Source organism: Nipponia nippon, unplaced genomic scaffold, assembly GCF_047370975.1.
Source record: "Nipponia nippon isolate SJK-2023a ecotype South Korea unplaced genomic scaffold, ASM4737097v1 scaffold_15, whole genome shotgun sequence".
NCBI classification, from domain to species: domain Eukaryota; kingdom Metazoa; phylum Chordata; class Aves; order Pelecaniformes; family Threskiornithidae; genus Nipponia; species Nipponia nippon.
In genome coordinates, this window is record NW_028262331.1 from 3,439,555 (window position 1) to 3,461,403 (window position 21,849).

General features: G+C 52.1%; 1 protein-coding gene across 4 annotated transcripts in view; it reads right to left on the bottom strand.

Moving 5' to 3' along the window:
- Positions 1-2,051: 2,051 nt before the first annotated feature.
- Positions 2,052-21,849, bottom strand: part of GTF2IRD1 (GTF2I repeat domain containing 1) — a 67,861-nt gene continuing 48,063 nt past the window's right edge. The window contains exons 15-28 of one of the 4 annotated variants that reach the window (XM_087751587.1): positions 21,557-21,616; positions 21,043-21,108; positions 19,654-19,837; positions 18,848-18,906; positions 18,599-18,664; positions 17,663-17,746; positions 16,463-16,646; positions 15,664-15,692; positions 10,117-10,164; positions 6,673-6,750; positions 4,562-4,754; positions 4,104-4,141; positions 3,023-3,159; positions 2,052-2,234 (exon numbers count right to left, since the gene is read on the bottom strand). In XM_087751587.1, coding sequence (XP_087607713.1) covers positions 2,160-2,234; positions 3,023-3,159; positions 4,104-4,141; positions 4,562-4,754; positions 6,673-6,750; positions 10,117-10,164; positions 15,664-15,692; positions 16,463-16,646; positions 17,663-17,746; positions 18,599-18,664; positions 18,848-18,906; positions 19,654-19,837; positions 21,043-21,108; positions 21,557-21,616 — 1,301 coding nt within the window. In that variant the 3' untranslated portion in view covers positions 2,052-2,159. Of the gene's footprint in view, positions 2,235-3,022; positions 3,160-4,103; positions 4,142-4,561; positions 4,755-6,672; positions 6,751-10,116; positions 10,165-15,663; positions 15,693-16,462; positions 16,647-17,662; positions 17,747-18,598; positions 18,665-18,847; positions 18,907-19,653; positions 19,838-21,042; positions 21,109-21,556; positions 21,620-21,849 lie in introns of all 4 variants that reach the window. The other 3 variants (XM_087751586.1, XM_087751589.1, XM_087751588.1) reach the window with 3 other exon arrangements.

A 21,849-nucleotide genomic window follows, 5' to 3' on the forward strand; every position in this document is an offset into this window, starting at 1 on the left:
TTCCATTCCCCTCACACGCATTTACAGCCTTTACGATTGCATTCGGCTTTCTGAACTAAATCATTAGTCCCCAGCGTAGCTCCCATGCCCTAATTTAACTCCACTGCCTGCATTCAGCAGCAGTAATTAGGGCCCCGTGCAGGGTGCAGCGCTCCAGACCTACGCCCTGCGAGCAGCCTCCCCCCGCCGCCGGCATGTTCGTCGGACGCCGGGACCGGCAGCAGACCTGGGGCAGCCTCAAACATCTCCACTCATTACCGAACCATGCCGCTGCCTTCTGTGATACGGCATCAGACCTTTTTTTTTTAACGGCAAAAAAGAGAAAAGTCAAAATATAATGAGTGTGCTCTCTTAGGAGACACCTACTCGGTGGGGTTTGATCTGTGAATAAGCCCCTTTCAGACATTTTGGAAGAGAAAATTGTATTTTTACCTCTGAATCATGTTTCTTTGTTTCCTAATTGGAGATGCCACAGGTTTGAGCATCAGGCAGAAACATGAAAGGCTTCAGATTTTGATGCCAACTGCTCAGATGTCAAATTGTATTTCTAATTGGGGTCACTGATACAGATCTTTGCCCTTCTTTCGGCTGCCACCTTTGTGCCATCTCCTACACTTGTTTGGGCTTTTATTATCTCATGTGATCATTTGCATCTAACTGCACAGCAAACCTAAGTCCAGAGCCAGGAAATAAAACTGCAGCTGCCTTGAAACACTTCTGCCCGCCATCAAAACCCTCCTGTGGCCTGAAAACACCAGGATTCGAGCAGATTGAAATCCCATAAAATAAATAAAGCAGTGTATTACACTCAGAAAAGCTATCACGAGCGACTTTGATCCTGTGTCTACTACCGTCCACCCTCCAGCAGACCACGGCCGCTGCTTTCGGGGCAGGTTTGCTCCGTGAAAAGGCTGTGACCTGTCCTGCAGCCCGGAGGGACTCCCAGAAATGGTCACCCCACGGTGACGCCCCGTGTTGCTGCTTGGGACGACACCAAAGCCACAAGCCCCAGGGCATCTCGCTTTGCTGGGGGTTCGTGCTGGGTTGCATTTACCTACACACAAGCCGGGATTTTTCTTCTTGTTGGCTTCTTATGCCGCCCTCATGCCAGCATTAGCTCGTGTTTCGCCTGTGCACAGCTCTCAGCGGACACAAAGCACAAGTTAAATGCGTGCGGCGGTCAGCAATAGCGGTTGGTGCCATTAGCTTCTGCTGCCAAACTCTATGGTGGAACGGAAGTAAAATTGCAAGAATTTCAGATAACATCCCTCAGTTTACTGGGATGCTTCGGACACGGGCCAAAGCAGCCCAGGGTGCACAGAGGAGCCCAGGGGCTCCCCCGGCCGCTCTCAGCAATGCCACCCGCAGCTCTTGGTCCAGCATTACAGAACCAGTGGAGCATCAGCGGGATCAGTCCGTACTTACTGTGGGGGAGCTTCCTCCACCCCGTAAAGCCTCTTAGAAAATCATGAATAGTGAAGAACTTCACCGGATGATAATCTTTTCCTGGTTCAGAAGCCGGTTAAACGCACACAACCAAAATTGCTTCTGTGCCTTTCCGAGCCTGGGGCGGCAGGAGGCCAGACACGAGAGGGCTCGGGGGGATCTCGCTCCTTGGGGGGGGTCTGAAACCTCCTTCCCGCTTAATCCAAACCCGCTTCTGCTCCAGAGCCAACAGGACTTGCGGGCACAGGTCTCTGATGCTCCTAAGGGCTGGTTCCCTTGTCTGTCACCGCTGCAGTTTGGTACCACTCCTCCTGCAGCTCTGTAAGTGAATTTTTATGCTTTTGATCTAAATTGAAGACATCAGTGGCAAATGAAGCATTAACACATGTCAAACCTCTTGGTTTCAAGCACTGGTGACACTAAGGATTTAATTGAGCAGCCAAAGCATGCCAAGGTCTGTCCGAGGGTGCCCTCCTGCACTTACTCTTACCTATAAATGCTATTTATCAATAATATACGTAATAAAATAAGTACTTTTAAGAGCAAGGCAACACTTTTTATTTTTATTTAAAAAGGCCTTGATGGCAGGAATATAGTGTAAAAATCATTGGAAAAACTAAAAGGCATTGATACATATTGGAATATACACTTTTTACATAAATTACATTTATTTATTTATTCTTTCATTTGAGGTTCTTATTCGGTATTGAGGTCTAATAGTTAATAGGTCCTGGGATCTGGACGTTTAGACCACCATAGTCTAACATGTACATGTTCATGGGCCATTGCTGAAAGAGAGGGAGAGAAAAAGAAGGCAAAAGTCTCTGTTAGGACACAACACAAAACCATGCATACATCAAACCTCTGACATGTTCCAACATGGGCTGTTGCTCTCACTTTCCAAGTAAGATAAAAGAACCAACCCCAAACCAAAACACCACCGGCAAACCTGACAAAAAAAACCTTCTAAGTTTATATTTCTCTTGCTTTTTTTGTTTTTATTTTTTAAAAAGCATTTGGTATCATCCACAACCGAAGCCAAGCCCTGAGGGAGAGCAGTTGGATGCATCTCCCTGAGTTTCTTTCCTGTTTTCACAGTCTGGATGCACGCCGGAGCTCTGCATCGCTCCTGGGATGGAGCCGAAGCAACACCCCCGGCACAGCTCAGACCACGGGGGAGCTGCTGGGTGCTGCCGAGAGGTGCTATGGGGCCGAGGCGCTGCTGCCAGCACCCATGTTTTAACCCGGTGGGGTCGGGGATTTGCTCAGGCTGGTCTCATGTGCGGCTCCTGCTAACACCATGTGCCGAGCATCCCCCGAAGACTGATGCGGGAGAGCCCCAAGGGGCAGCAGGCGCTTTGTTCCACTGACCCCCCCGCAGACAAACCCGGCAGGACAAGGCAGCCCCAAAGCTGCGTCCCCTCCTTCGCCAAGCGTGCTTGTGCCATTTTACGTCACACTCTATAGTGTTTGTCAGGCAGAGGGAGGTGGTGACGGTTCGAGGAGAGCAGAGAGCAGCATCCTGAAGCAGAAAGATAGGTAGGCAGTAACCCCCCTAATATTTGGAAGGCTTTACCACAAGTGAGATCTGATTTGTTGATGATGTAGACTCCATATTGGAAGAGGAGGAAGAGGAAGATGAGGAAGAGGAAGATACAGAGTTCCCTTCGGAGATCCTCTTCCGCTTCCGTTTGGGAACGCTGGTGTCTTTCTCTGCAGGGAGAGAGGGAAGGCATGAGGCATCTGAGCTCTGTGAGCAGCCCCTAAATGCGGGGACCCATCCAGCTGCTGTGACCTTGCCTCCTGCTGAGCGTCCCCCTGATCCACGGTGCCACCGTTGGTGACACAGGCATGGCCTCCACGACCTGGCACGGAGCTGCCAGCTTCCTCAGGCACCGGCGAAGAAAATCCCCAAAATAAGCAAATCCCAAACTCCAGCACTTACAGAGCCCGATATTGCACAGACTTGTGTCCGTGCTGGATGCTTTGGGGCCACGTAGGTGCCAGCTCTGTAGATGATATGCCCATATATATCTGCATATATAATATACCCATATATATCTGCATAGAAAAAGTTTCTCGTGCATCTCTTTCTACATCACATGGCAGCATGCTCTTGCTTGCCACATCTCCCTTCTCTACCTAGCCACCTTTTTTCATAAAACTAATATGATCCTAATTATCTCTGGGGCTGCTAATTCTGACACTTTTGATTAAAACTGGCTGAGAGTTATTGGGGAGGATAGGACGGGGAGAGAAATGCATTCCCAGCGATCACAGAAACCTTGTTTCCTTAGAAGCTCAACTGCTAAATGACGGCTCAAATTAAGGGCTTTAACCAGTGAATAAATTGCTCACGGTGAGTAAATTGCTAATGGGAAAGGGATAATCAAATCCTCCAGAATACACTGAAAGTTTGAGTCTGACAGCCCAGTCTCTCCCCAGCTCATAGCAGTGCAATCGTCTAAGTTGATGGTTTGCTCCTGCACAGATGCTGAGCCTGACTTTTCTTTTTCCAGGTAGGATCTTCTCCCCAGCCTCCCTGGGGATGCAGGAGGTTCGAACGCCTCCCCACGCCCCTGCCATCCATTTTGCCCATATATTCGCTCTGCCACAGGGCAGGGAAAGCCGCAGTTATTTCTTAGCCCTCTGCTTACCTGTTTGTTTGGCCTCAGTGCAGATTTCGGCAAATGGCCTGTGTAAGAGACACGGGGGTGAGAGCAGGCAGATGCTGTCATTTCTCCCCTACACAGCCCGGACCCCGACCCCAAGCTGCCTCCTCCGACACCCCCCTGTGTGGAGATGGGACACGGAGCCTCCCCACCACGCCCTGGAAGGAAGCAACCCAAAATAATTCAGCTCGGTCTCTGAGCTGTCCCGCTGTCTGCCCCCGTGCCATGCCCCTTCCCAGCATCATCATCTCAAACTGTGCAAGAAAGAGGGGATAAACGGCGCAGGGCAGCGGGTGCTGGGGATGGAGCAGGTCCTCCGCGGGTACGCGGTGGTGTGGCCCTGCTCCGGTGGCCCTGCGGTGGCTTACTCCACTTGTGGCTGGAGAAGCAAGGACAACACTTAAACAGAAACCTTCCCCGGTCGCAGAGCTGGGGGAACTTACTGGAGCTGGTTTATAATCACCATCCGGATGCTCTCCCGTGCCTTCAGGATCTTCTCCAGCCGATGGATGTCGTAGGTATTGGGGTTTCTGAAAGGGATATCATCCGGCAGCCCAGTAACCTCCACGGCGTCAGGACTGTCCCTGATGAGTTTATAGGGCACCATGACGGGACGGTTCAAGCCCAGAGCCTCTCCTGTAACGGCAGAGCAGAGGACAATGCACCGGCTTTACCCCACAGGGCTCCGGATCCAACCAACCGAAGGACCAAGAGCCCTGGGAGGACTTTGGGAAGCCACAGCTGCCGTGATGCCTGACCTTTCCTGCAGTCATGTCCCATCCAGCTGTGTCACATCTGCCTGCCCAATTTATTGCCTGCTCTGTTAGTCTCCATTTAGGATCCTGCTGGGAGCCTCAGGTGAGGGCTGTTTTACAGCACCAGCGCTTGCACACCCACCCCTGCTCGGGGCAGAGCACACCCATCACCATGCTTGTGCCAGCCTGTGGCTGGGCCAGCAGCAGCAGCGTGGGAGACAGCCCAGGAGAGAGGGCAAATAGGAGAGATCCGTCCATCTCCTCTTGCCTCGGGCTGTCAGCAGGTTTGAGGGTCCCTGGGGTGGAGATCCATCACTCATCATCACATTGCATCGCTCCTGCCCATTTTTTTAATCACTTTATCCCTTTGGCCCCCACAATATCCTATGACAGTGAAATACCATAATTTAATTCCTTGCTGCATTAAAAGTACTTCCTTCTGGGTGATCTAAACCCGCTGCCCATCTCTCTGGGTACCCCTCAGTTCCTGCACTGTGGGGAGCAGCGAACATCCCTCTTCTGTACTGGTCCTGATTGACTGTAAGAGCCTGCTCTTGCCTCGTGTCTCTGCAACCCCCAAACCTGGAGGTGTGAGCTGCCCCTCAGCCACATTCCTGGCTTTCCTTGCAGGGAGTTCATCCCTGGAGCCCACCGGCATCCCGTGCTCCATAAACTGTGCCTGAACCACGGGAACACAGCAATCTGCTGTGGGCTCGGCCCTGACGTGGGCCGAGTGCTGCTGAACCAGGGCGGAGGGGGATGCTCAGAGCATGGGCACCAGCCACCCTGGGGGGCTGCACCCGTACGCTGGCACCTCCAAGGGGGCAAATCCACCCCCAGAGCAGCACACAGCCCGTGCTGCGAGCAGCACCCCAAGATAATGTTTATTTTGGGTTTATTTTACGTTTGCAGGAAGGGTGAGCAGCCTTGACAAGGGGAGATTTGAGAAAGGAGGGGAACGATGTTCCCCACTGCTTTGCTATAATTTTGGCTATTTTCCTTTTCCTTCAGGCAATAATAATTGGGGAGAGAGGTGAAACACCGCATCAAACAGCGGGGTGCCACTGAGCTGCTGCGGCTCAGCTGCGCAGCCCTGGGGTCTCAGGGGCTGAGAAATAACCGCCCAGCACTTACACAAGTCATGTCCAAACGGGGACAGCCACGAGCAGCAGCAGCCTGGCTCCCGCGCTCCCCCCGCCCCGCTGCTCTTCCTACTGCGCCTTTGCCCAACGACGGGTGGAAGGAGGGGTTTGCTAGGCAGCACAAGGAGCCTGCAAACAGCATTTTCAAATCTTCTTCAGTCTCCTGACCTCCTTTTCTGCCGCGGCTCCAGCGAGCTTTTCCCCAGCCGTGCCTCGTGCTAGGCTGCAGCTCCAGCCTTGCTCCCAGCCCGGCAGGCAGAGCAGGCATGGGCTGCCTGCCAGCAGGCTGGCGCAGGGCAGGCACGCTCAGCGCACACACCACGGCTCACGCCGGCTCAGGACACGTTAAAAACACATCAAAGGCTGATGCCAGACTGAACAAACCCTGCTCCTCGCCCGTGTTTTTTTTCCATCCTCCCTCCCCTCACCAAGGAGGAGCTGTCAACAAGAAGGTCACGGTCCCACCTGCCGGGAGCGAGACACGGGAACGTCCCCGGGGACGGGCTGTAATGTGAAGCAGTGGGACGAAACCTGTGCTGCAGCAGGCTGCTGTGCGCTTGGCCTATAAATAGCGGCCTTCAGTCGAATTAATTTTAACTATGGCTGCTGTCAGCAAAAACAAACCCACTTGGCGATGCGTGCAGATGGGAGACTCACCGTATTTTTCATTGAAAAGCTCTTTTACTTGCTCTCGGAGAATCACCTTCTCTCCGAGCCTGTTGGCATCATCCTCATCTGCAAAGCAAAAAAGGACAGGGAATAAAATACCCCATTTCCTTCTGAGCCCCCGGAAAACCCATCCCACTGTCACAACGCACGACCGCGTCTCTGTCCCTCTGCCCCAGCGTGGTGTGGGGACACCTCGGAGGCGGCTGCTCTGCGCTTGCACCTTGCATCACCTTTTAGAGCCGTGCAAAGTAGCTATAAAATGCTGCCAAATCTGCATTTGCCATGTGCTGCCACGGCTGAGAGCATTTTACATCCACTTTGCGGTGCTGTAAATGACTGCAAAATACGCAAAGCAACGGAGACTCAGGCCCTCAGTGCCACGAATGCTCCCACAAGTGATATCAAGGAATGAGATAGCACTTTTATAGCTGGGCTCCTAAGTACAGTATTGTTTTATAATATGCCATATAATCAGCTTGGCTTTACTAGCTTTTTTAATTATCCTCATCGTGCCAAACAGTTTTTGCTCTGTTCTCTCATTTCAAATGGCATGCCTGTGTCAGTACATTTTTTCCCCCAGCTATTCAGCATCCTCAGGGGGCTGCAGGAAAAACAACTGGGGTCAGTACCGGCCCCCTTTGATGCTTTTGCACCCCGCAGGCATAAAGCACCGACTGAATGAACCTTATCCGCCTCTCACCGGGGTCACTCCTCCAGCCTTGCGCCAGCCGGGGTGCACGGCACAGGGCCGGCTCGGTGGGGTCTCCTCCCGGAGAGGAGGCATCACCACCATGAGCCTCGCCGCAGCCAGGGCAGGCATTTTCACCCAGGCTGGCACACCACGGGGTGGAAATCCAGGATGGTTATTTAAAACATCAAGGTGAGCGCTGCAAACCTCAGCATGAGGGACCCAAGCACCCTCTGCCCCTGGTCTGTAGCTATTTAATTTGAGCAATTTGATTCTGATTTTGAGCGATCACATGATTTTGATTTTGGCTTTAAGCAATCACATGGCTTGCAATTTGGTTTTAAATGCAAGCTGAAAACCTGACGCGAGTCCCTGCCTCCCTGCGTGGGGCCCCTGAGCCCAGCGCTCAGCACCCCCAGCAGAAATCACACGCCTCGGCCACCCTGCTGCTGAGGGTCCTGGAGAGAAGCTGGCACCCTGTAGTCTCCGCACCCTGCTGCTGCAGGGTACGGCCTTGAAAAAGCCTCTTCTCCACCTGGAAAACAATAGTTGTGCCTGGATATAACTAGGAAAAAAAAAAAGGGAGAAATTTCTGCAAAGGAACCTCGGGGCCAAGTTGGCTTCAAATCCAAAAATGGCAACAAAGCAGCTTGAAAAGGACGGAGCAAAAAAATAAATAGAAGAAAATCAAATAAATGTCGCCAAGGAGCTCTGCTTTGAGGAACCAAGACCATGCCTTGCGGTGCTGCTCCTGAGGCCGCGGCAGGCCGGCGGGGGCAAACCCTGCGGGCTCCCTCTGTGACTTCCTTGTCATTGATGCTCAGTTTCTGGGCTGTATATACACACCCGTATGGATGTGTAGATGGTAGCAGACAAAGAAACACCAAAATTAAGTGTTTTCACTTGTTTAATTCTCTGGGACTGAAAAACGCGAGAGCTCTTTCCTTTCCGCTCATGCCCCGAGCGACCCGAGTGCAAGAAACAAGATCCCAAGGGGGTTTTTTTCCACCTTGTGGTGAGCAGGACTCCCAAATTCCCATCCAAGGACACAAATGCCATGAAAAACCTGGAACTGAGCATGTGTAACAGAGAAGCCAGAGAGGAGGCTCCAGCTGGCAGCGCCACTTCGTGGGGACCTTCCCCTCCTTCCCCAGGAGGCTCCGGACAAGAGGGATCTCCATCTACCTTTGATTTGATCCATTTGGGTTTGGGAAATAATCGACTCAAGGAAGCCACTGGCACCCCTGGGATGTGCCGAGTCCTCCCCGTAAAGCAGGTTTATGCATGCTACTGCCTTCAGCTCTGTTACCATTTTTTTTTTTTTACATTAAAAAAAGTAGCCAGTTGATCGACTTATTTTTTTCCCAATCCTACTTGCCTGAAGCGAGGAGCCCTGCACTCCATAGGCACTTACATACAAGAAGTCCCATTTTTAAAGCACCGTTTGCTCTTTTCTTGTCAGAGCTCAATATTTCTTTTAGAAACACCAAGTCGTATTTAGTAGTTATTAAAAATGGGGTTTAGGTGTCTGCTGTTGGACAACAGGATCCAAAACGCTGCCTGTTCTTCTAGTGACTTTAAAAAAAAACCCAACAAAACCAAATCCAGGGTATCCCACAGATAAATAATGGTTTTGTCTGGGTTCGCGATGCCACGTGCAGAGCCCTGATCTCGGCGGTGAAGCCGGGGCACAGCCAGGCAGGGTACGCGGCAGAGCCTTCCTCCTCCCCGTGCCGCCACCAGCATCCTGGGGCGCAGCTCTAGGTGATGCACGTCCTCCACCCGGCCACAACGCTCGGAGTTACAGCCTCCCATTATCCAAACCCCCAGTGTGAAGCCTGTTTCATCAGGGAAACAGCCACTGCCCAACACATCCCACCAGGAAAGCGGCTCAGGTCCCTTCTTCAGGCAATCCCAGTCGTGTCAAAGAAACACCCAGCCAGGGTAGGCTGCTTACAGCGGTCAGGATCTGGCCCTGAATCTTAAGAGGATAAACACACGCCTCTTCCCCTGCTTCCAGCTTCAATGGGTGCAATTCAGTTACACCCCGTGTAAATCTGGAATAAACCTGCTGACTTTACTGAAGCTATTCCACAGTAACTCAGGTTTAAATACAGTTTGAATTAGCTTAACATATGCATGTTTTCAAAGCAGAGCTATAAACTTGCAGGAGCAGGCAATTAACATCTAGACACGCGGCCAGAATCCCAGCTGATGGGACTAAGGCTGGATCTGCCGGAGATGCACTGTGCCCTGCCGCAGATACAGGCAGGCAAGCTCTGCTTTGCTTCTGTAAATTAGTATATATGTTAAATCCCCGGAGCCTACACGACTGCACACTGGCTCTGACCCAGAGTATGTGTTAAAGCAAAGCAAAAAACCCCAACCCCAATCTGTGCAAGAGCTCCTTATGAAGGGCAAGTGGATTTTTTAACAAATTGATTGCTCGGACACATGGATGAGCTGAGGATAACGTGGCAGGTCAGTTTGTCTGGAGCAGAATGGGCACCAATGCCCAGGGACTGCAGCAATGGTGCTTAGAAATGCAGAGAGGATTAATAACAACAAGAAAATACTGTTAAACACATCCTGCATCATTCATTCTTGGTATCACAGGGAAACAGAGCAGAGAGGAAAAAAAATACCTGAAATTTGGGGGGTTTAAGACATTTTCATTCTTATATTTAAACGCAAGTGCATTTCTTGTCTGCTACCATCTACGATGCATCAACTGAGCTACGTACCATTCAAGGCAGCGTAGGCTTTTTCCAATGATGTTATCCGTCTAGGGGCTACAGCGCAAGTTAAAAGAAGACAAAAAAAAAAAAAAAAAGAGAGAGAAAGAAAAAGAGAGCCATGAGTGCTGCAGCTTGGTTTCTTGGTCACAAACAAAAGCAAAACCCAGGATGACACTGTCCCTAGCAGCTTAAAATTCCTCTGGTCCCCAGGCCCCTTGGCACAGAGATGCTTTCGGTACCTAAACTGCCCAGTGAGCTGAGCAGGCGAGCTGGGGACCCGTTTTGGGATGTGCTTGAGCCCATGAGCACCCCCCGAGCTACACCGCACTCCTGAGTGGCTCGAGGTCCACACATGCCCAGGGACGCGTGACCGAATTGCAGCATTTACGGCACGTGCCAAAGCAGCAGCCGTTGTGCTGCGTGGCCATGCCGGAGGAGAAAAAAAATGACTGAGGTTAAAGCAGATGAAAAGCAAACAGGGAAACTCAGTTCTGCAGCAACGGTGGGGGAATGCGAGAAAAAGGGATCCCTAAGGAGAAGCTGGCGCTCGCCACTGACTCCGAAGTGATGAGTGATATCAAAAAGAAATTAATTTCCTGGGGAAATTCCAGCAGAGACTGGGCTAGGGCCAGGACTTGCATGATGGGCAAAAGGAGGAATGAAGTGGCTCACCACGCCGAAGCCAGCAGCCATGGGGAGAGCCAGCGTGGGGGGACAGGGGCTGCAGGCCGTGGCACCAGGGAGGCTCTTGCTGCCAAATTGCAGCATGTGGGCAGCAGCAAACTGGAGGGGATGGGCAGAGAGAGCAGGGGTGCGTGTCCGAATTTGCTGAGCAGAGTTACAAGCAATGTGAAGTAGCTCAAAATATGCATCAAACATTTCAGGCAGGCTCAGGAAAGCAGCCACTGCAGCACACAGGAGACAAGAGCTGTGCCGATGCCTCCGGCCCAACCGTCTGCACGGGGAGAGCGCTTCGGTTCAGCGGCACCACAGGAACAGAAATTGCGGGTTTTGCACAGGGCAGCTGCAAGCGCCGATGGTTCGGTGCAGACCATGGTGAGGCGGGGCGCTGAGCCGGACCCTGCACCGCCTGGGCTGCAGGTGGACAAATCCTGCTGCAAGCGGCTGGCGGCTGCAGCACCGCCGCTCGCTGCCACACAGTGGGACCCAGCCGGAAAATAAGTGATGCTGCCTGTCAGCTGGTCCCCTGAATCGCTGGGTGACACCGTGCCTGTGGGGACACCCTGCGGGCAGCACCCACTGTGCAAAATGTTTAGGCAAATACGCAATGCAAAGGGGGAGAGGTACAAATGGGTCACGCCAGTGCTGGGAAAGCCAAGCTAGAGGCCAAGCCAAGAGGCAACAAGGTCCTGGCATAGCGCCCGTCAAGGAGGAATGCAGGCAGGAGCATAGGCAGGAGCGCAGGCTGGCAGGAGTGCAGGCAGGCAGCGAGGAAGAGAACCATACAGCAGCATCTTTCCAATATAAATCAGAAACGGTTTCGGAAGGGCAGCATGGCATTTCATTTGGTTGGCAGCAACTGAAAGGCATTTTCAGCATTTCAGGTGAAGATTTCAAGGTGCTGTTATGAAATCACACTGATTAAGAAAGATAATTAAAATTTCTTGTCCTGGTTGTCTTGTTCTGCTCAGCCTTAACCACCGGAGGCATCCCACCAGGCTCACGGCCGCTGCGCTGCATGCATCGCTAAGTGCCAGACCACAGCCAGGATGGAGCAGCACCCATCTCAATAAGCACCCTGAAAAAAGGGGATTTTGGGGTCTCTGAAGGACATGTCAGGATATGGGGCTGGCGGGGAGCAGGAGGGAGGCAAGAGCAAAGCAAACGCGAGGGCTGGGATGAGCTGGGCGATGGCACTGCCTTCCCGTCAGCGTGAGGATGCCACACACGCAGGCGAAAGGGAAAAGGAGACAAAAAATAGGCAAAGAAAAAAGTGATTGGAATCGCGGAGGTGCTTAAAAACAGACTTTGAAGCTCCACAGCTACTCACACTGCTTGATTTTCCACCTTCAGACTAAGAACACTAACCAGCTGAACACAAAAAAATAATTCACCCCAGATAACAGGAAGGCGGATCAGAAGGAAAAATAAGCTGGCTGCTCCCGCGGGGGCTAAATGTTGGGGCTGGGGGGTGAAGGGAGAGGGGCATGGACCTCCAAAAGCAACCCGGTGACGGAGCAAGATGCGCTCAGTTCTCACCACTGCCCCATCAAATGTTTTCCTCTTTTCTTTTTTTCTTGCTAGGGGTTTCCAACGTGAGGCACATCTCATCAAAGTCTTGCGGAGGATTGTGCTCTCATGATTAAAAAAAAAAAAAACCAACATAAAAAGGATGCCTGGATGTGTGGTTTTTTTAATTAAAGAACACTGCCTGCCCTACTTTATTAATTGGAGTATGAGAAATAATCTATCAGGGTGGTAGGGAGTTTGGGGAATAGGACAGATGGAGCTGGTGTACATTTTCAATCAAAGCACACAAAAATTAACATACAGAAAGATTTTTTTGTGTGTGTGTGGTAGATTATTATGATTGATATTTTTTTTTTTCCAAAGGCTCAAATTAAGCCTGTTTTGTATCTCTGTGCCTCAGGAAAAGAAGAAAAGAAAGGATAAGTGCTGTGTTTATAGCACTGGAGCTTCACCCCTGCTCTCCCACTGCTGTTTTAATGCTGAGAGATCATTCTGCTTTGAAAAAGGGGTTTTGAAGGTCTTTTTCACAGAGGAGACACCAGCGGTGGGGAGAAAAAAAATTGGAAATCCAAAGGAAAATCTCAGGACGCCAGGAAGGTTGTGATCCTGGATTAAAGCCCCCGGGAGCCACGCAGGTAAAGTGCTGGCAGAGGCACCGGTGACCTCGGGGCCATCGTCCCACCTTTGAAAGGCTGCAAATCCACACTGCAGAAGGGGGTTGCAGCCACTGACCTCCTCCGGGCACTGGGGAGCATCACTGGCTTTATTTTTCCAAAAACCAGCCTCATTGCCCCCAAAAAATCACCCTCTTCTGCAAAGAGCATCCCTGCAGGCACTCACCCCCCAGCCGCCTCTGTGCCGGCAGCCTCACCCCCCCACTGCGACCCATTAGCGGGGAGATACCATCTCGACAGAGAAATTACAGATAATCTTGAGAAAAAGCACGCTTGGCACTCAGATTATATTGAAATCCTTTTATCTGTTTCTGTCGCACTTAAAAAATGGGTGTCCCCCAAAGAGAGAGATAAGGAGGCCGGGCCTCCGCGGTCCTGCAGTTATCTGGGATGCTCTTTGCAATGCAGGAGGTGGACAAGTTGTTTAAAGCAAATTACACCCCATAATTTAACCTAAAGGCAACTAAAATCACCCCAAAATAATAATACAAAAATGCTTATATTAAATTTCCCTTTTTCCTTAAAATGTGTATTTTTCATGTAATTTTCATGCCAACATGATCCACAAAAACATAACTTCCTTATATTTATACAGTCATCTCCTGGGCTTTCCAGCTTTTAGATGCCTTAGCAATAGTTACTCCCAAGCAGGATGGCATTGCATTCATTTTAACCCTCCTCTGCGAAATAAAAGTGATTTTCATTGATTTTGTTTTAACGCCAAGCATGCACTTCTGCTGCTGCTTTTCATTTTACATGGCAGGACTTTGCTACACAAGACTGAGGTAAAAAGAACACTCTTAAATTTAAATTTTTAATGATCTATGGCTAGTTGGAAATCATTAATTTTGTTAAGGCAGATGAAAAGCAATCAAAGCCAAGGCAGTGAATGTACCACTGTGTTGCCATCATCCCCTTCGGTGTAATGGGGTGGAAAAGCAGACGAGAGGTTAATTGCTGTCAACGGGGATTTTTTGGGGGCAAAATACAAATAGCCTTTTTCTCAAGGAGACATGCTGGTGATAGTCTGGCTACTAGAAAATAATTATAAGTCCTGGAATTGTCTCCAAAGATTTAGCAAATATTTGAAATAGTCTATAACAAATTGAGATGTCAAGTAAGAAAAACCCCTCACCTGCGACTGCTCATATTTAAAACCCCCGTGGGAGGAGAGGGTGTGAAGCCCCGAGCCCGGCAGGGATGCCGCGACCTCCTCCCGAGCCCGCTCGGGTACCACAATACACAGAATAAAACATGCCTTTGGGTTTGTGCTAGCATGGGCTAGCCCGTGGTGGGAGCGTTCAGCTGGAGAAGGAGGAAAAAAAATGTTGTGCATCGAAAAGAAAATCAATTTCCTCTACATCTCTATCTATCAGGCTGCGTTTCCAAGCCAGCTGGCAGGTTGAAGTATTTGCCTTCTGATGTGCTCCTTTGTTAATGGTGTGATTTGTGTCAGATCAGCGTCTCTTAACATAATTATACCGATTACGGCGAAGGAACGGGAAGACAAGATGTGGCTGGAGGAGCGGATACGTCCTCGGCTCACTCCGGCGTTATAGCCATGTAATTCTGTAGAAAACCAGAGTTCTGCAAAACTTGCATTTCACCAAGGGCTTGTTTAAGGTCCAGCCGATGCGAGACGGCACCTTGCTGCTTAGGACCAAATTATGGGAAGTCTAAAGCCAAAGTCTGTGGAGGTCTCAGGGGACCTCCCCATCGACTTGGCTGGGCCATACACTGGGATGCAGAGGGTCGACACTCAGACCGTGCCCCAGACTGAATTTCTCAGACAGCTTGCCTTTCATTAGAGTCCTCTCGTGTGTCTAACACCTTTTTGCTGTTCCCAATAAGGGCATATAAATGTTTTCCTCTCTGTCATATTTGTCTTCCCTAAATTGTGCCATCCCCATGGAGGCTAGCCAAGGAAATGGGAAGCCATCAATAAAGACGACAACATTTTCTGCACCCATCTGTGCTCTTCCAACAGTTGTAATTACAGACATTTAAAACTGAGACAGGCTTTTACCCGCGTTTCTGACAGCAGCTTTCTTTTCTGGGCAGCCTAGAAGCGAGAGACAGAGCTACAGCAGTGATGCACGAGGAAGGACGGGGCTCCAGGATGGTGATTTCTGCAGCTGGGTACGGAGCACACCCGGGTCACCCCAGCCTCCCCTCTCTCACATCTCCCCCGGTGTTTCCACACGTGGGATGCCCACGAGCCGGCAAGGGCTTTCACTGCCGCGCTGCTGCAGCCAGATGCGGACCCTGTGGTTAATCACCCCCTTCCCATGACCCTCCCTTGCCACTGAACCTGCCAGCTCACTGCAACGCTTATTTATTTTAAGAAAACGCTTAAGAAAGCGGGTGCTTTCCTAAATACAGAATGCAGATCCCTGCCCTAGATTAGCTCTTGAAAAACGCTGTCATTTCAAGGCAACAGCGGCAGTACTGATGGGTGCCGCTGCGGCCAGCTGTCTCGGTCAGGGGAACTTCAGCAAATGCACCAAACAACAACAAAACCAAAGTGGGAAGCCCAGGAAAGTGAAGTCAGGGGCAACCTTCCCCCAGCTGATAAAATTATTGTGCGCCATCCACAGCTTACAGCTCCCTGACCAGCACTAAACACTCGGCCAATGCATTGCTTAGGCAAAAAGGCATCATCTCTTACCGGGTTTGGGGATGAGTCCTTGAAAAGGCCTGTAAAAGCAAGGAAAAAAGGAGATTTAAAATGAAATGCTACCGGGAAGCCAACACGCCTGGCCCGAGCATCCTCCCGCGGCCCAGGGAGGGTTAGGGATCAGCCTGCCCTTCGCATGCTGTGCCACGACTCACGCGGGACCGGCAGGCGCTCTGCGGGGACGGGGTCCTTGGGGTCCCTGGGGACACACGCCCTGCTTGGGGCAGCACGCACCACGTCAGTAAGAAGACAGGCAGCCCGGCCGAGCGAAAGGGGGATGGAGCCACACTTAAAACCTCTGTTTTTCCTGGTCTCATCTTATGGCGATACAGTGATACAATGCCTTTCCCCTCCCGCTTGTGTCCATCCCCTTTGGCTGCAAAACCCGCAGGACCCCCTTGCGAACGGCCAGTGCTCGGCACGTCTCCAAGCGCTGCTGGCACTGCCTTTCACCAGCAATAAACCAAGCAATGTTTCTCCTATCTTAAGACTCCTAGAAAAGGGGCTGCGATTGCTCTGCCCACACAACCATCGCACCGAGCACCATTTTCTCCCACCAGCTCCTTCCCCACCGCCTCCCCAGGCAGCAGACAGGAGGAAAGAGCAGGAGTCTCTAATTTACAGTCCCCTCCTTTCTATTGAACTGGTAGCTGCCAACTTAATAGCTGTCTTGGGGGCATTTATAGTTTTTACAGCCCTGTCCCGATGGGGCTGGCAGAACTGGGGGTGCATTTAGGTCAGCTCCCTCCTCTCCCGCTCAGCAGGGTGGCTGACACCTCTCGCCCCGTACCTCGTCACGGTGAACTTGATTTTATCGGCGACAGCCAATATCCTCTCCAGGTTCTGCGAGCCAAAGGTGCATGGCTTCCTGAAGGGGATCCCAGGGGGCAGCCCCTCTATAATCACCGACCCCGGATTGCTCTTGATCCGCTTGTATGGCACTTGCACGGGGTATTTAATCCCCAAGGCCTCACCTGGGAGAGAAGCAAGTGGTAAGCGTGCGATAAGCGAGCGGAACGCCAGGGATACGATTTCTACCGTGGCTCCGGCTCCATCCCCAGCCCCGCCAAAGCACGGCGTGGTGTGAGCAGGCTGCTCGAGGCACCACGTCAAGCATTAGATCAAGGACCAACATTTTCAGGCCGCCTCCATGATGGGAGCAGAAGGGTCCCAAGGCAGCCGTGAGCATGCAGCAGAGCTGGTGGGACTGAGGAGAGGCACCGTCCTGTACGATGATGCCCGTGCAGCGCAGTGGAAGGGATGGAAAGCCGCTACTCTTTGCTTCAGGACATTATTTGGAGATAACTCCATAGGCACGTTCCCTCTCTGAGGTCTGGCTGCAGGACTGACGCTACACATTTCCTTGCAAATAACTGCTCTTGCAGGTAGCTGGGAACCTGCATGAGTCTTACTGCTGCCTAGAAAATGGGGATAACAGCATTTTGCTGCCTTGCTTGATAAAGAAGAGACGCTGGGGCAGGCAGGCCACAGGAGCACCCTGCAGCGCCTGGGTAGGTGCCCTGGGGACAGGAGGAGCGGCATCTACTTGTCCCCCAATGCTCCTGCGAGTGGTCCCTACGTCCCCCTCCTTATTCCCTTCCCAACCTCCTGCCACCTCCCACAGCTCCGCAATTCTCCGCTAATGAATTTACCATCCTTGTTCTTCATGGAGGCGGGGTTAAAAGAAAAAAAACAGAACACTAAAACGTGGCCGAGAAGGGCAGGCAGCGGGAAGGGCTGCGGCACGCTCCCCATCATGGGCTCCCCGTGCTGCGCGGGAGCTGCCCAGGCAGCAAGCGCCTGCAGCGAAGAGCCCCAATTCCCAGACCCACCGTTCCCTCCCCGGCCCTCCGAGGTGCCAGCCGCGCGAGGCAGAGGCGAGAGAAAGCACCTGGCAAGGAGGAATTGGGAGGAGAGAGGAGGGAGAGGGAGCAAAAAATTAGGAGGGAATAAGGAAGGAATAAACCCAACTCCCACCCTGGTTTCTCACCGTATTTCTTATTGAACAGGTCCTGGACTTGTTCCCGCAGCGTGTTAGCGATGTCTATTCTGGAAAGCCTGGCATCATAATTTTCTGTAAAATAGAGAAACAATTATGGACTTCTGCTGGTAAATTAAAAGGCACTCTGTGACTTTTAAGTAATGCCATTTTCTAATTATAGGAAAGTCCTTATCTTGCAATTAGCTAATCTCTGGAGTGGGCCATTCAAAGTCCTTAAAAATAATCTAAACAGAAATATGTTTTTTTTTTCCCCCGCCTGTTTGCTAAGAATAAAAGCTGCATGAAATCGAAGATTCAGTTGCGATAATTACCGGCGTTAAAATAAAACGTACTCCAAAGCCTCTCTGAAAAGCCAAAGCCTTTGAAAAGCCTCCGTCCCTCTCTGCAAACGCTCGCAGGCCCCCGTGGCCCGAGGAAAAGGGATGCTCAAGCAGGGCAGCATTTGCCCTCCCCAGCCCACGGGCTTCTCACCATCGCTCCTTTCCCTGATGGAGCCGCCGCGCCGGCTGCCGGTGTGTGCCGGACGGGAGCAGTGTTTATACAAACATGGGTGGAAAAAGCCCCAGAAAAGGCAAACTCTGAGGCTTGGAAGACTTAATTATGCATTCCGCAAGGTCAGACGGTGAGATAAGAAAAGCCAGTTAATTAGGGCATCATTCAGAGTGCTTCGAGCCTCTTCCTTGGACCTACAGGACTGCCTGCCCCGGCTGCCCATCTTGTCTTCTGGTTGTCTGTCCTTCCCATCCTCTCACTCCACCTCCTCCTCTCCTCCCTCCCATCCTTGCCTTGCCGTGCTCCTCTGCCAACCCACTGAGCCCTGACGCCCCGCAGCCACTCCCTTCCCACATCTGTTTGCTCTACGCAGCCCCTGCAACGGGCCAGGGACTCTGCCCCAAACCTCCCCGGGTGCCTCCAGGCCCTCACCTTGAAAGCCCTGCCTCTTCACAGTGTCCTCCAGCAGCGCCTCGCTTGACTCCCTCTCGCTGGCAGCTGAGACAGGGGACATAAGAGGAATTAGGATTCGTGGTGCTGCTGAGGGGGACGCACAGGAGGGGGTTTCCAGCCAAAAAACGAGGTGGGGAGGGAAGGCAAGAGACGCACTGTAGGGAAACGCTCTCACTCCTCTCCTACCTAGTCCTTAACGGCCCGGCTGCCGGGCGTCTCGCAGCCTACCTTTGGCTGCCAGGCTGTCCGACGCCGGCTCCTTTATGCCCTCCGCCAGCAGCTCCGGTCTGGAAAACAGTGAGAGGCAGAGGGCACGCAAGTGAGCTCCCCGACCAGCGACACCCCGCTGCTCCAGCATCCCCTAGGACAATGCTCCTACAGTCACAAACCACTAACTGTGCCTGGCTAACATAATTTTAAAGCTGCTGCAGTGCAGCGGGGGAACTGTGGAAGTAATTTTCACGCCGACAGACTCTTTAGTGAGCCGATGTGACGCTCTTTGGGGTGAGATTAAGCTGGCAATGGCTGAGCAGCTTAAATCAGCAGTTACAGACTTTTAGGAGACACGGTCCTGCATGTTTCTTGGGGATGGGAGAAGCCGTGCATGGCTCCTTTCAACATACAACTGGCCCCGAAAATTGTCACTTGTCACAGGTGTGCACATCTGGACCTCAGCTGGAGCCGCTTCCCGTAAGAAAACCCTCCAGGGCTCCCATCCCCATTCCTTGCCCCACGCCTGAGCACCCTGAAGGTTAAAGGCTCTGGCTGCTCTCACCCACCCTTTGGTGCTCTCTGCTGCTGTGGCCAAACCTTTGCAAAAGTGGTTAAAACCCCAAAAGACATTGAGGAAGAGATGACAACACCACCGCTGCCTCTCGGGGATGACTCCAACAAGGCGACAACCCTTGGTTGCTTCTAATCAAGCAAATCTATTGAAGGTGACCAAGTGATGGATGTTCCCCAGGACACTGCACAGCAGCAGGAGCTCTGAGCAGGAGCATCTTCCCAAGGGAGGGCCACTCCACCTGCCTTACCTTTTAATGACAAACTGGATGTTGTTGCTCGCTTGCAGGATCTTCTTCAGCTTCGCAATCCCGAAGCAGTTGGGGCGCCGCAGCAGGATGCCCTCCGGCAAGCCCACAACGAACAGGTCCTCGGGATACATCAGGAACTTGGAGTAAGGAACTTTGACTGGCTCCGATATTCCTATGGCTTTCGCTGCATGGGAACCAAATGTCATTAGTTTGCTGGACCTCCACGTCAGGTCAAAGCAGCAGCGACATGATATGTTGGTGGCGAGCTGGAGAGGTTTTTGGAGAGCTTGTCACTCTGTGCCTGGTGGGGATGTCCCTGATGCTGGCAGACACGAGCCAAGGGACAGAGCCAGGCAGCTGTCGGGAGCTGGCTTTTGCATTCGCTGTGTTAACGCAGCCTGCGTTTTGGTGGCACACATCAAAGGGGCTTCCTATAAAGGTTGCTAGCATCCCTCCACAAGGCAATGGGACCCCATGTCCAGACCTCCGTGGATGTCCCTCTGCCAGATGAGGGGACAGGGAACGTGCCTGGGGGTGCCCTGCCAGCCTGTGCAATGCAGCACGGTGAGAGCTCCCTTTGCTCCGCTAAATAAGCAACCAAACAGCTAGCACCAAGCAGCGCTGTTTGGCCAGAGGTGAAAAGCCAGGACAAAATCTCACAAGCGTGGGCGAGGACTCCCAGCCCATTACTGAAGTGTGGGGTGCACCCAGGGCCATCGCTCTGCCAGCCATTCCAGCTGCATCCCCAGTGCCTAACCCTGCCAAGAGCATCCCGACCCTTCTCCTTTTCCCCGGTCACGATGGGCTCTGGCAGCCCAGGGACCGCAGCTCAGCTCTGCCCCTGGCTTTTGGGGACGGCCAAGCAGAGCTGCATCTCCTGGTTCTGCCAGTGGCAACAATGTTCTGCCAGCTCTCAAAATGCATGTGCGACCTCACTTGTCTTTTTTCTATGTTAAATATCCTTTCTAAAAAGGGGTGAGCAGAGCATGCCGAGTGCCAGCCGCCAGTGCCAGGGTCCCAGCAGTGTTCCTGGGCCACGCCATGACCACCTCAGGTGGAAAACCCTCTCTGATGTTTCAAACAAGTGATGGGGGGAAACACTGTGGTCCTTCCCTCAGCGGGAGGAAGGCTGAAGGTCACAGCAGCAATTCCTGGGCTGCAGCCAGCAAAAAGGCATTGAGGAAACCAAGGGGAAGAGCTGCAATAACAAGGCCCGGGGAGTTTTCAAATGCATTTGTAAGCCCAGCAGACAGCAAATGAACAAATTAGATTGCACCTTTACTCAGCTGCTGGTTTGGAAATGGTAGGTGACATTTCTGAGCAATTAGGAGCTCCCCACGGCAGAGGCCGGCACTCGGCATGATGAACATGTGTTAATGACCGTCTTACCGTATCTTGTGTTGAACAAAATTTCTACTTGTTTCCTCAAATGACTTAAAACGTCCCCTACACCATCTGGAGAAAAAAAAAAAAAAGAGAAAGAGAGAAATGCTCTGAGAAATCAGCTGCCTCTGGGGCAAGCAACACACAGCGCAGGCGAGCAGCCCCTGACCTCCGGCAGAGCCGGCTGCGTGCTCTTCACGCCTCCCAGATCGGTGCCGGTCCTCCGGCAGCTGCCTCCAAGCTCATCCCCAAGTGAGGAAGGGCAGCGATGCACCTGCCACAGAGCTGTGCTAGCAGCAAGCAGGAAAAAAACAGAGAAAGAAGTAAATCCAGGCAAGAGCGGGGAGGACAGAGCCCGAGAACACATCAGTGTCCTTCTACACTGAGCTTTTCAGAGGCTGAATGCTTTTCTGATAAGGCAGGAAGCCCAGGAAACACAACCTAAAATACATCTGTGTTCATCCATCCTTCCAAAAGCTTGCAATGATCAGGTGATGCTCAGGGTTCATTGCACACTCACCTGATCCCTCCATCTTCTTTTCCTCGTGTCGCGACTCCTCGCTGGACCCCTTCTCTGCCCCTGCTGAGGAAGAGGAGGGTTAGTGGTGGCCAGTGTCGGCAAAACCAGACCAGATATCAGCAGGAGGTCTCCGGGTCCCTTGCAGTCACCCAGCCTCCCCCTCCCTTCACTAAGCTCTGAGCACACAGAACCAGCGCAGGCTCCGGCTGGCAGCATCATGCCAGGAGCTGCACAAGCAGAATAAACCCATCGCCTACATCAAAGAGGTCTGCCCGCCCTTCGGCATGGGCTTC